The sequence below is a fragment of the Alosa sapidissima genome, chromosome 15 (genome assembly GCF_018492685.1).
Source record: "Alosa sapidissima isolate fAloSap1 chromosome 15, fAloSap1.pri, whole genome shotgun sequence".
Lineage (NCBI taxonomy): Eukaryota > Metazoa > Chordata > Actinopteri > Clupeiformes > Clupeidae > Alosa > Alosa sapidissima.
The window spans coordinates 35,242,753-35,257,752 of NC_055971.1; the positions used below are offsets into that span (position 1 = coordinate 35,242,753).

Consider the following 15,000-nt stretch of genomic DNA (forward strand, 5'->3'; position numbering starts at 1 on the left):
CTAATCCTTGGTGGTTGCGTGCGTGCTTGCGCTCTTATTCTCATTCTCTCTCCTACGCAAACATTATGTTCTGCATGCCTAAATAAATTAGTTTGTTTTACAGAAATGGCCTACTGTCACACTGCATGCAGACTATAACCAAAAGCACACATTTTGTAAATAAGCGGGTCGGATCGCGGGTCGGGTATAATTTTGTCCTAATTAATATTCGCGGTCCGAGTTGCGGTCGGGTTGATTAAAATATCTGGCGACCGCGGGCCGCTTGTGACCAAACCCGCGCAACACTGACACTTATATACACACACACACACACGCACACACACACACTTATACACACACACACACACACACACACACTTACAATTGTAAAGCACTCAGAATGCTCGGAGGAGCAGAAAATATATGCACATATATGGACTTTAACATTTACACACACACAGTAATATACATTGTTTGTGTGTGTGTGTGTGTTGTGTGTGCGTGCATGTGTGTGTGTTGTGTGTGTCTTGTGTGTGTTGTGTGTGTGTGTGTGTGCATTAGTTATGGCAGTGTGTTTGTGCAGAGGGGGGATGGGCGGATTGGCTCGCGCTATAAGAAGGTGGTGTTCCGTCAGTACACCGACGCCTCCTACACCACCCGCCAACCAATCACAGCGCAGGACACACACCTGGGCATTCTGGGTAAATATATATACACACACACACATACACACATACACTATATAAATGAAACATAATATTTATTTGAATTTGAGATATTGTCATAAATTTGTGTGTGTGTGTGTGTGTGTGTGTGTGTGTGTGTGTGCGCAGGACCTATTCTGAGATTGCAGGTAGGTGAATCTAAAACAGATATCTTAACATTCTTGTAATATCCATGTGAAGTGTGTTATGTGTCTGTGGTTTCTATGTGATGTGTGTATCGTTGCTGTCTGATGAAAACAACCTAAAACAATCTCCACTTTGACTTTGACTCCATTTTGACTTTTTACTATGAATAGAATGTTTACCTTGTCCTCGTCTACAGTTAGTGTGGAGTATCTAAATGACCAATGAAAATATGTTTAATCACGCCATCTATTTAACATGTTGGTGCAGAGGGCATAAATGGGCAATCTCCGCCTATATTGGATGGTTTCATTTTGAACTTAAATATCTATGGCTCTACAAATTGCATAATAATAATAATGGATTAAAGTAAAGAGGACACCTGGGCCATCATCTTCAAACATATTCAGTATTTTATTAAGTTAATTCTGTGTTCAATTTTACAGCTACAAAAGCAAAAAAAAAAAAATAATAATACAAAACGCCTACTGTTTTGTTTGTTTATTGTAGTGTGGAACTGGTTATGAGAGTCTTAGGAAATTAAAAACTGCACTTCATGATTCAACAACATCATGGTAGTATGTGTGTAAATTTTGAAGATCATAGGTAAAGGTCTACAGGTGTTACAGAGCAGATTTCATATGGTATGTTTAGGCGTTTCCAAGTGTCTCATAGCTTATCCAAAATCACCAAATACAAAACAACACATCAATCACTGAATATCAAGTGTGTCTAGTTTTTCATGCATTATATCCTACAGCAAACCATCCTGACTTCATTTCTGGGTAATATGAGGCATTTTCTTACAGGAATCTAAATGATGGTCTTAACCCAAACGCTATCCAAATGAATGTGTAGTTATAATAACTAATATATATAGTTATATAACTAAATCATTTAGCAATGCAGTAATGTATTCTACTGTAAGCTCTTGTGATGTTGACACTTGCAGTGGATTTGCACTTATTTGTGAGGTTTCCTCACATTTGTCTCTGTGATGTCAGTCGTCCGAATAACAAAAACAAAATGTTCACATCCGAGTTCTATTAGCCAGAACAATTACTAAGCTAGTAATGTGCTGTACAACTTCAGGAGATCCACCTGAACTCCATGCCATCTGTCTGCTAAGTCAGGTACAGAAGCAGCAGCTCCGTGTGGTGTTGCACGCAGTTGTGGTGGTGCGGCTGCTCTGCATGGTGCTGGTGGTGTGCCTTGCCCATGTAGCTCGTGGAAGGCCTGCATCACCTAACAGGACAGAGCTGTGGGGTGCTGATCAACTGGAGGCTCTTCAGCTGAAGAAGGCAATGGGAGGGACACAGGGAAGGAAGGGTGAGCTGTATACAGAGGGTCCTCTGCAGCCACGCTGAGTGATGGGAGAGACTGGGATGAGACAGGGACAGGTGTGGTTCACTCTGAAATGAAAAAGTGGCAAAAGATAAACATACAGGAAACAATCCATAGGCTAACCTACATATTAGATGCATACATAGCATGTTTACACATAAGTATGCATTTGACTTGGCATTGATATTGTAGAACAAAACACAAGCTGGACTAAATTTCCCTGTCCTATTATGTAGGCATGAGGAATACATGTACTTTACTAATGATTGACAGTTGTACAGGACCACAGGGGTTATACACAGGTCATCTGCACGACAACATGCATAGTTTATCATACAAGATATTAAATTGAAGATTAGAAAATTAGTTAATGTAATATTATAAACTGCAAGGTCTTAGACTGTTGTGGAAGTTAGTTAATGTAATATTATAAACTGCAAGGTCTTAGACTGTTGTGGAAGTTAGTTAATGTAATATTATAAACTGCACTTAGACTGTTGTGGAAGTTAGTTAATGTAATATTATAAACTGCACTTAGACTGTTGTGGAAGTTAGTTAATGTAATATTATAAACTGCAAGGTCTTAGACTGTTGTGGAAGGCTGATTATTAGAATTAGCTATAGGCGAGTTTCCCTGTAAATAATCAGGTCCATACAGGACCTACTTACTTTTTTGCTGCACGATCGCAACGCTAATTAGATTAATTAAAGCATAGCAGCTGCAGCAAATACTCTCTCCACACAATACACCTTTGCTAAGTCCTTTATTATCATTTTGCTCATGTGCAGAGACGGTAACCTACACATTTTTACTACCACTACATTAGTCTATCCACCTCGAGGAGAAAAATATCCGTGCTGGTTTGAAACATTTTTGCATGAGCTAAGCCTGTTTTACGTCTTCAAATGGACTAAACTGAACTCAAGAGATCAAACTTTGAATAGTTGTTCCAAATCAAATGTTTCATTTGTAATTATCACCTACTTTATCTCAATGAATCGAAATTTTAACAACAACAAAAGCCCATAGGCAGACGTTTGTTCTTTCAGTATGCTACCTGGCCTAGGCCATTTTCATTACATTAGCTAGCATTAGCTAACTGTAGTTCGCAAACAGCTAACTTTAGCCAATACATATAGGCAATTCTACATATAGGCATTTCTTAAATATATCTGAATGCAAACTCATTCAAGCTCTAAATGCATGTTCATTTCAGTACGCAATCAAACTACAGAAACGTACATGTTCAGGACCCAATTAGCCTTTCTTCAAATAGGATTCCATGGTGGCTGAAAGCTAGGCCATCAAGAAGACATGTTGCCATCTTCTCCCTCGCTAGAAAGCATGTTGAAAACCTGTTCCCTGTTAAATCTCTTCAATTCTGTTGGTTGACCAATGAAAATATGTTTAATCACGCCATCTATTTAACATGTACCCGTCACGAGCAGCAATTAACGTTATTAACAGTATTAACGTTAAAAACATTAGACATTAAGATCGGACATATAAAAAACCAAGGCAGTGATAAACTCTCATCAAGCCTAAATAAAATCAGAACGACAAACGAAAATGTGAACGACACCTTTGCAGCCCCTTCCTACATACAGTATCAACACCACAACCACACTGCCTTAGTATTGGTCGCTCAACTACAGAAGAAGCACATCATCTATTTAACATGTACAGAAGAAGCACGTCATCTATTTAACATGTACCCTTCACGAGCAGCAATAACTTAGCTCAACTACAGAAGAAGCACGTCATCTATTTAACATGTACAGAAGAAGCACGTCATCTATTTAACATGTACCCTTCACGAGCAGCAATAACTTAGCTCAACTACAGAAGAAGCACGTCATCTATTTAAGATGTACAGAAGAAGCACGTCATCTATTTAACATACAGAAGAAGCAAATGCTGCTACCAAGTTTCCAGAGGTTACAGACTTCACTTTGGAGAGCCACAACATTGTTGGAAACCTCTGCAATGCTAAATAAACGTTGTTTGAAACCTCTGCAATGCTAAACCTCTGCAATGCTAAATAAACATTGTTTGAAACCTCTGCAATGCTAAATAAACGATTGGTTAAAGAAGTAGACTTGCTGCGTCAACATCAGAGGTGGGACCAAGTCACTGTTTGGCAAGTCACAAGTAAGTCCCAAGTCTTAGCACTCAAGTCCAAGTCAAGTCCCAAGTAAATACAGAGAAGGGCAAGTCGAGTCCAAGTCCAAGTCTCATCAAAGCCAAGTCGAGTCCAAGTCCAAGTCCCAATCTTTTTCAAGTCCTGAACAAGTCATCAGGTACTCTTCACTTAATAATGGCATTATTAGACTATCGATCATAATTTTAACACTTCCATCTAATCCACAGATTTTTTTTTATAAATACAGATTAAAATATGTTCAATGTTTCTGTCTTGGAATCTTTTACGATATATGCATGCACATACAATATACACATGTGCATACCTGAGTAATCTGTACAAAACGGATAGCTACATGACAAATATATATATTGTTTTTCCAAATTGCGGAGCACACTGTAAGTATGAGTAATAATTTGACTGATGGCATTTCACTGCGCTAGGCCACAGATTTGCCTGCAAACAATTTATTAGGCTGTCTGCCAGTGGCGACTCATAAGGGAAGCCAAGGTCAACACTTTTATATTATTTAAATGATAATAATGACACAGTAATTTTGTTTTAAAGTATTCATTTCTTAAGAAATACTACACATTTGATGCTGTTTATCTCATTTGTAAATGGTGCACTGTCACTTTAAGCCCATTGTGTGCCACTGTCCACACATTCTCATAATGATCTTTTTTTTACCAGCTCCATTCATATGGCTAGTCCACAAACTCAAACATTGTTTGTGCCACATGTATAGCACAATATTAACAATGATAAGCATGATATTAAGTTGGCACAAACAGCTTTCATTCCTTTGGAAATAGATGCATGTATGACATGATGCTTTTCTGTTTGCAATTAAATGTGAATTATGAGCCTGGTAGCCAGTAGCCACCTAGCTAGCTGAGTGGAATGCGTATGCGTGGCATATCAATGTGCTTCATGTAAACAAATTATTGAATAGGCCTACTTCAAGACTCACCATTTCCATTACACAAAGGCAAAGACAACTCTTCATATTCTTGTCCACTTTCCAAATCACAGTGAGTGCAGCCTATGTCATAGTGACCTGGATCTCATAGTTTATAACAGTAGTGAGAACCGGATAAATCCGCAATTTCCCCTAATCTCGTATTTGTTGCCTTCATGATTTCCTTTTATACGTTTCTTATATTTAAAAGAAAATATCAATCACCATCAACAATGACAAGCCAGCTGGAACCTGCCACTCGTTTTCTCTCCCTCTCGTGCGTGCTTAGATGGGGTTCTCAATTAAATGCAGTAGGCTAGCATAAGTTCAAGTTGGATCTTAATGGAGAGGACTCGAAAAGTATCATCTTTATGTAACATGCTGTTGGTGCATTTTGACATTGTAAACGTTCTCTAACAAGAGTGCAAATCAGTTTGCAGTAAAGCTACTAATTATTGGCTAAATGTTGGTCATTTCTCTGTCTCTTGGTGCCCTACACACAGTGCGTAACGCATGTGGGGGTAGCGGCAGCACTGAACTGTGCTCTGGACTGGCCGCTTGTCTCCGCTATTTTTTATTTTTTTTAGTCGCGGAGGGAAAGCATCTCTGGGGTGACTGGTCCATGATCAGGAAATTTAGTTTTTGACTCGAGACATGTCAAGTCGTCACAAGTCAAAGAGGCAAAGTCCGAGTCAAGTCTCGAGTGAATAGTATTCAAGTCCAAGTCGAGTCGCAAGTCATGCCGAATTTTATCAAGTCAAGTCTGAAGTCATTAAAATCATGACTCGAGTCTGACTCGAGTCCAAGTCATGTGACTCGAGTCCACATGTCTGGTCAACATCAATGGTCTGCATGTGATGTGTGTGTATATAGCGTGCCTGTGTCTAATGTATATATGGCATGTGCGTGTAATGTATATATGATGATGTGTGTGTGTAATGTATATTTATATAGTTTGATTTTAATGAACTTTCATAAATATTTGTTTACATTTTGTTTTCCAAATAATTTCCGTAGAACTGTAATTTGGTATTGTTATTTGATTTATCTTTACTCAATCAACACCACAACTGCAATTTAATTGATATTACCTGAAATACACGATTAAATAGCCTGATTTCGTTTGGGAACAGCTGAGGGGAGGGGGCTACTTGAAACTGCAAGTTTTGATCGGTGTGAGCGAGCGGACTCAGTCAAGAGTAGGCTTGGGAATCGGTTCCAAACGTTCCGATCCATCGGAATCGTACACTTCCACACGTTAACGATTCCACTAACGATTCCAATACAAAGCTTTGTTTTAGAAATGTTTACTTTTTTAGAAATTTTAAAGCATTCAACTTCTGTATTGATATTGCACACTTGATATTCAGTCTCTAAAACCACTTTAAATTAGACATTCAAAACCAACAACTCTCAAAGCCATCCTATAAGTGTTCAGCAAATGGTACAGGAATCGATATGGGAATCGATAAGTAATCGCATTGATAAGCAGACCCTTTTGAACAATCTAAGCTGGGCTACGTTAGAGGGCGTCTACGCTGATTCACCATCAGTGAAACGCAAGAAAAGCTGCATTCAATTCACAATAGAGGCTATTGCTGAAGCGTCAGTGTAAATCACAATAGAGGCTATTGCTGAAGCGTCAGTGTAAGCGCCCGGCCTCGTCTCAGCCGTTGCTATCTCCAACAAATGGAAACTCACTCCGCTGCTGCCTTCAAACAAATATGTCTCATTTGAATAGTGATAGCACCGGCTAAACTCTATGTGCTGGTCATCTACCGCCCACTAGGCAAACTCATTAGAATACCATCACAGTGATCGCCCCAGCAAAACTCTACGTGCTGGTCATCTACCGCCCCCCAGACCAGCGACTTTATGGACGAGCTGGACACTCTGCTGTCCTCCATCCCTGAGCATGACTGTCCGCTCGCTACTCGTCCTCGGCGACATGAACATCCACTCAGACGCCCCAGCAGGGCTCAGCGGACCTTGTGGCCCTGGTTCACAACCCACTTACTCAAGTCAAGTCAAGTCATCCAGCTACTGTGGCCGACCGTATAACATTCAAGGCTCTAACGCTTGCCTACAAAGTAGTGTCCGGTTCTGCTCCCGCCTACTTGAATGCCCTCATACAGACATACGCTACCTCCAGACCGCTGCGCTCCTCAGACGAACGACGGCTAGCTCTACCACCGGTACACTCAGGCCAATCCAAACTTTTCTCATCTGTTGTTCCTCGTTGGTGGAACACACTGCCAGTTCCTACAAGGGCAGGGGCATCCCTCTCCATTTTCAAAAAACTCCTGAAGACCCAGCTCTTTAGAGAACATCTCCTCGTAGCACTACTTACAATTAGTCTCTCTGGCATGTGTGTGTGTAATGTATGCATGCTGTGTGTGTGTATATAATGTGTCTATGGTGTGTGTGTGTGTGTATATAATGTGTCTATGGTGTGTGTGTGTGTGTGTTTGTATATAATGTGTCTATGGTGTGTGTGTGTGTAGGTAGGCGAGCAGGTGTCTGTGACCTTTAAGAACATGTGTGTGTGCGCATGTGTGTGTGTGTGTGTGTGCGCATGTGTGTGTGTGTGTGTGTGTGTGTGTGTGTGTGTGTGTAGGTAGGCGAGCAGGTGTCTGTGACCTTTAAGAACGTGTGTGTGTATATAATGTGTCTATGGTGTGTGTGTGTGTGTGTAGGTAGGCGAGCAGGTGTCTGTGACCTTTAAGAACATGTGTGTGTGTGTGTGTGTGTGTGTGTGTGTGTGTGTAGGTAGGCGAGCAGGTGTCTGTGACCTTTAAGAACATGTGTGTGTATGTGTGTGTGTGTGTGTGTGTGTGTGTGTAGGTAGGCGAGCAGGTGTCTGTGACCTTTAAGAACATGTGTGTGTGTAGGTAGGCGAGCAGGTGTCTGTGACCTTTAAGAACATGTGTGTGTGTGTGTGTGTGTGTGTAGATAGGCGAGCAGGTGTCTGTGACCTTTAAGAACATGTGTGTGTGTGTGTAGGTAGGCGAGCAGGTTTCTGTGACCTTTAAGAACATGTGTGTGTGTGTGTGTGTGTGTGTGTGTGTGTAGGTAGGCGAGCAGGTGTCTGTGACCTTTAAGAACGTGTGTGTGTGTGTGTGTGTGTGTGTAGGTAAGCGAGCTGGTGTCTGTGACCTTTTAAGAACATGTGTGTGTGTGTGTGTGTGTGTGTAGGTAAGCGAGCAGGTGTCTGTGACCTTTAAGAACGTGTGTGTGTGTGTGTGTGTGTGTAGGTAGGCGAGCAGGTGTCTGTGACCTTTAAGAACATGTGTGTGTGTGTGTGTGTAGGTAGGCGAGCAGGTGTCTGTGACCTTTAAGAACATGGCCAGCCGGCATTACTCCCTCCACGCCCACGGGGTGGAGCCTGAACCCCTGGACCAATCAGAAGCCGCCCCTGGCGAAATCAGGAAGTATCTGTGGAATGTTCCAGAAAGAGTTGGCCCCGGCCCAGACGACCCCAACTGCATCACCTACGCCTACTACTCCACTGCCAACTACGTCAGGGTACACACACATGCACCCACACATACACATATGCACACATGCACATGCACACACACACACGCATGCACACACGCATGCACACACACATGCACACACACACGCATGCACACACACATGCGTATACACACACACACATGCACACACGCATGCACACACACGCATGCACACACACACATGCGTATATATATACACACACACACAAACACGCATGCACACACAAACACGCATGCACACACGCATGCACACACACACATGCGCACGCACACACACATGCACACACACACACACGCATGCACACACACATGCACACACACACGCATGCACACTCACATGCACACACACACGCATGCGCACACACATGCGTATACACACACACACATGCGTATATACACACACTCACGCATGCACACACAAACACACATGCACACACGCATGCACACACACACATAGACACACATGCATGCACATACACACACACAAACACACACACGTATACACACACACATACATACACACACACACATGCACACACACACACAAACACACATGCACATACGTGCACAGACTACTCCATCGCCAACTAGTGTACACACACAGCAGGGTACACACACACACACACATGCACATTAGAGTGTGGCTGCAAATATTTACGGACAAAATATTTACAAATATTTATCGGACAAATATTTAGAAATTATAGTCTGGTTCAGTCCGGGTTCGGACACATGGGGGCGATATGCATTGGAAGCTTTACATTTAAAAGTCCTTATTATGTTGGGTATCCAACAGGTCTGCTTTACATGATGCAAACGTCTCAAATGTTTTTTGAGAATAAAGTAACATGTAAAAAATACCTAATAGCTTTCTTCCTGTGTGCAAGATTTGTTTATCGTGACAACGCATTTCAGGCATATGCCGCCTGTGACAGGCACTGTAGTTTCAAAGACTGTTGCAGTTAATTTCAAGACTTTTCGTCAATGGTAAGACAAGAATTCTATTTCAATAGGCTATGCTTGCTTGGGCCTCTTGTGTTAATGTGCGCTGTGTGTGATCTGCGTGCGTGCACGCTCATCTGATTCTGTAGACAATTTGTTGTGTGTTCTGTTTAATGGGCTAACGTGAACGTTTAATCACTAGTAGGAATAACTGAGGCATCATATGCGTCGGGCTCGGGTCGGGTTCGGACATAAAAATGAAAATGCCTGTCGGTTTCGGGTCGGGTTCGGACGCAAATCTGTTGGACGCGGGCCGGGTTCAGACAGAAATTTGCGGCCCGATCCGCACTCAATACACAGGAACACATTCTACTGTGAAATTATGTTATGGGTAGAGATAGACTCATACATGTGTGTGTGTGTGTGTGTGTAGGACCTGGCGAGCGGTTTGGTCGGGCCGCTTATTGTGTGTCGGAGCGGTGTGCTGGATGACAAGCGTCGCCGTAGCGACGTGGACCGTGAGTTTGCGCTGCTCTTCATGGTGTTCGACGAGAACGAGTCATGGTACCTGCAGGACAACATCAAGAGCTACGCCAACACACACCTGGACACCAATGATGAAAACTTCATGGAGAGCAACAAGATGCACAGTAAGAGTGTGTGTGTGTGTCTCTGTGTGTGTGTGTGTCTCTCTCTCTCTCTCTGTGTTTCTCTCTCTCTCTCTGTGTGTGTGTGTGTGTCTCTCTCTCTCTCTCTGTGTGTGTGTGTCTCTCTCTCTCTCTCTCTGTGTGTGTGTGTCTCTGTGTGTGTGTGTGTGTGTCTCTCTCTCTCTCCCTCTCTCTCTCTGTGTGTTAGGGGTGGGCGATATGGACAAAAAATAATATCTCGATATTTTTTGTGATTTTGACGATAATGATAATTAGTCGATATCCTTTAAAAGAAATTTGTAAAAGTCTGAGTTACTTTACAGCTCATTATTTATGAATAGCATCAATACAATAATAACCACTAACCTAACCTGTGACTTTTTTTATCCAAATCAACCAATGCATTCTATGTCACTCTATGACACATTTCCAATTCTGCCCCCACTTGTGTGTGTGGCAATGACATGGTGTAGCCAGCTACATTAGAGAAGATGAATAGGCCTAACAGTTTCCCAAGAGAAAGTCTGAAGCTGAAGTTCCCTTCAAACCTTTACATAGGATTCACTATAAAACTAAGCAGACCAACAGAGTACATCTCAGTCATTTCCTTCGAGGTTTTGTTTAAGAGAAATCATGTAGGCTAACATTCCAAGTTACAGAATAGAAACTAATGCATTAGCTTATGGCTAATGTATATAAGAAATCCCATAGAGATGCTAACGGTTAGCATAATCGATATTAGAGCGAACTTCAGAACTACATTTACAAAAGGGTTAGGCCTACATGTGAAGAGTTCTTTGTTTACAACTGACTATTAAAATACTTAAAGGCTAATGTTTTCTCTTCATATAATACCATGTAGGAAAAAACGTGACTGTCTCATCAATGCTGCTTTAGTGTTGCATGGTGCACCGATACTACAAAAGTATCGCAATACCCTGAAATTAAAAAGGTCACGATGCCTAATTTGATTAGTATCGATACTTTTGAGAATGAACGTGTTCTTTTGAAGTAACATGTGTGTGCACAAGGCATGCTTCTAGCGCCTCCTCCCCTAACCTGTGGCTGTGCGTCTTTTCTCCTCACACACACACACGTAAGCGCAGCTGTTGTGCTATAAACAGCAAGAGATGGCTGCTAGTTCAAGTGATGCTATGGTAACACATAATAATAGGCTAATATCAAGTTGATTTGCTCACTTGCATCTCTCAAGTTTGTGTTGCTAACCTACCTAAGCTGTGGGATTTTGGTCATTTAGGCCTACTATTTGGGTGCAATGTAATTTAGAAATAGGCTAAGCAACCATGGCAAACTTTTACATCTGAAGAGAGATCCTTGCTAACTATCCTGCTAGCTCAGGTCACGTTTGACAGTAGTGCTCGCTAAAATCATTAATGAACATTGCAAGACACACATCTCTTCTATGATCCCAGAAAGATTTTCTTTGACTTGTACATTTTTTGAACATTTATTTTATCTAATGACATACAAAACAATTAATTGCATCCACATATCCTTATGCGCTATGTGCAACTTTTATTCACTAGACTAAAACCATAAGACAAGGTAAATTACTCTCACGTAGCCTATGTCTTAAAGTGACAGGCACTCAATTACACCTACACATCACCGATGTGCACTTAATTAGACCTACACACCACATTAAAGATATGCCTAAGTGTAATAGTTTAAAAATAGTTATAGTTTTAGAATAGTTTTCAAATTGCTAAATATATTTACTAGTAATTATGCAGAATATATGAAATATGACATAAGCAATCATTTTCCATGTGTGTTTGTGTGGAGAGTCAAGCAGAATCTGGGATGGCCACTGGTGTGAATGATCACACTACAGTATATTCAATATTGCTGATGATGATGTCAAGGTGGTGGGGCCCCCAAATCAAACACATTTTTTAAAATGTATCGAAGAAGTATTGAAATCGCAATTCTTGACTTGGTATCGGTATCTAAACATTAATTTTGGTATTGTGACAACACTATGCTACTTGAACAGACGTAGCCGCACAAAATCCCAAGTACCTCTTGCTGCACAAAATAAACATTAGGCGTGCGTGTGACAATCTGGACCCATTAGCGATCATGTTACACTTGCTCTGCTGTAGCCAGGGGCTTCTCTCGCATAGGGCTACACCTCCTGGATTTAGTAAATGTATGGGGTTTCAATGCGTGATTTCGAGTGTTTTTTCCCCATAAGTAATTTAAATACTCGATAATGTAAATTTGCACATCATTAAAACAACAATCACGATATTATCGCAGACCCCTAGTGTGTGTGTCTCTCTCTGTGTGTGTGTGTGTTTGTGTCTCTGTGTCTCTCTCTCTCTCTCTCTCTCTCTGTGTCAGGGTTCCTTAAAAAGTCTTAAATACAACTTTCGGTTTTTAAGGCCTAAAAAAGTCTTAAATTGTCGGGGACAGGGCATGAAATTGGCACCCGCCCACACGCCAAATGTGGGTAACTTTTGTGATTGGCGGGTGAAACTGTCAATCTACCTGCCACGTTGGTGGGTAGCCAATAAGACAACACAACACTGAGCAAGGAGATGCACTGTCGGGATTGCTGTAGGCTATTGGTGCATTCATGGCAGCTGGGAATGACAAGGACCGCCCCCGTGATTACTTTGTTCTTCCCACAGTGTTCATGTGCTTTGCCGTCGGAATGTGTGACAAACACGGATGTTCTTATTCTTATTCAGATCTGCTCAGATCTGACGTGACGTGATGCACTTGACGTGATGCATGCTGGTTTGAAGCTTGCCACAACATCAATACACAGCCTTGGTGTACTGCCTACAAACAAACGTTTAACTCCAGAGGAAAATGTGGATTCAACTTTCCAAATAAAGAAACCTCCACAAATAGGCTACAATATAACGACTTGAGTTACTTGCTATGTTTACATAGGAATTGACGTGTTAAGGATCCATTTGTCTGCAACGCAACGTAGCCTACAACATCTCTTTAGAAATATAGGAACAGCTTACTATGCTGAAGAGTGATGACTGCGTAGCATGCAAGAATACCCCCAAGAAAAGTTTGAGAACCTGTGGCCTAAAATAATATGATTGCATGCAGGTTGCATGTTAGATCTGAAGTGAGATGGGTCGCGATGGTCTGTCATTTTTAAAAAAGTGGGTCCCCAGAAAAAAAGTTTGGGAAACACTGATGTAGCCTATGGCTCGGAGAAAGCAAGATCAAACCCATTTGCAGGGGTGGGTAGTAGCCTAACGCGTTACAAGTAACGTGCGTGAGTAAAAAAGTAGCCTATTTTTTTCGAGGAACGGCAACTTTCCTTTTTCAAAATGGTACTTCTAGTCTTACTCAAGTAAATTTTTGAGCCAATAATCTACTCTTTACTCCGCTACATTTTCAATTGCCTTTCGTTACGAGAACAAGTTTATTATTGGAGAAAGTATCTCAAGGGAGAAAAGAGCACCTCTCCCCCGGTACACAACGGCGTAGGAGAAAAGAAACAGGGCTTCAGAATGCATTGCTACGTTTACCCGCGATTATAAAAGTAATGGCTGGCCTATGTAGCCTACTACACAGAAGTAGATGTTCTATATATCTAACAGCTCAGTTAACACAATGACGTCCTGCCAGTTGCTGCATCTTCTGGTGAGGCTGCCAGAGTGCCAACGAGACTAGAAGTATGACATGACACGGAAACTTCCACATATATTCATTTCTGGCCAGCATCGTTCAACAATCACATTGGACAAGGAAAGTAAGCCTACATCTTAATTTACAAGCAAAGCAAATGCACTGGAAATCGAGCATACAAGTTAGAAAAAGCCTAGCATTCATTTATGTAGCCTCAATGTTGCAGGACATGACATGAGACAGTCGGCTGAGAAAACAGATAGCCTGCTCTGTCGCTCTGCCCGAGTGGATATGCCTAGGCTATTATAGCCTAAATATTGGTCTACCCATAATATAACCATTGTTTTAGGGTACATTGTCTGTATGGTGAAGTTATAACCAGACTTCTAGCAATGCAAAGCAGAAGAATCAGCTGCAATGTATTGGAAGACTGCTTTTCAATCCATAGCAACGTAATGCTTATTCTGGCTATGACAAAGTACATTAAATAAAATATATTTGAATTGGGCTTTTAAAATATGTTTGACTATATGATTAGCTTACAGAGGAGGAGAAAAGCAAATAGGCATAAAGCATACTTTTGTATCCCTTTAAAGGTCCATCAAAAATATAAAAAAGTAACTTGTTAGGCCTACTTGAGTAATTTATTAACAAAGTACTTTTTTACTTTTACTTGAGTACTGTAATGTGTATTCTGTACAAGTTCAAGAACCATTCTTATGCATTTTCTGAGTCGTTCACCTTTATTTTGGGCACAAAATAATTTTGGCTGGTAAAAAAACACATTTTCGAAAGGGAGGTATTAAATTTGCGTATGGGACCGCCAGCGAGTGACCGAGTGCAAGAGAGCGAGTGAAATGTCTCCATCCATCCGGTTTTGTGTATTCAAAACGCAATTGTATAAGTGACTATATAAGGCTACAGGAGGAAGTGTAGTGGTTGCAGTGAAGATGTTTTTCACGGGTGTTAAAACGGTAATAATAGGGGTGTGCA

The 15,000-nt window shown here is 41.3% G+C and overlaps 1 protein-coding gene across 10 annotated transcripts in view; it reads left to right on the top strand.

The window, feature by feature from the left end:
* The window catches only part of LOC121683726 (ferroxidase HEPHL1-like), a 98,080-nt gene that overhangs the window by 50,589 nt on the left and 32,491 nt on the right, over window positions 1-15,000 (top strand). For 9 of the 10 annotated variants that reach the window (XM_042063490.1, XM_042063491.1, XM_042063492.1 and 6 more), the window contains exons 13-16: window positions 541-680; window positions 813-832; window positions 8,586-8,801; window positions 10,170-10,386. In XM_042063490.1, the coding sequence (XP_041919424.1) occupies window positions 541-680; window positions 813-832; window positions 8,586-8,801; window positions 10,170-10,386 (593 nt within the window). Of the gene's footprint in view, window positions 1-540; window positions 681-812; window positions 833-8,585; window positions 8,802-10,169; window positions 10,401-15,000 lie in introns of all 10 variants that reach the window. The other variant, XM_042063499.1, reaches the window with a different exon arrangement.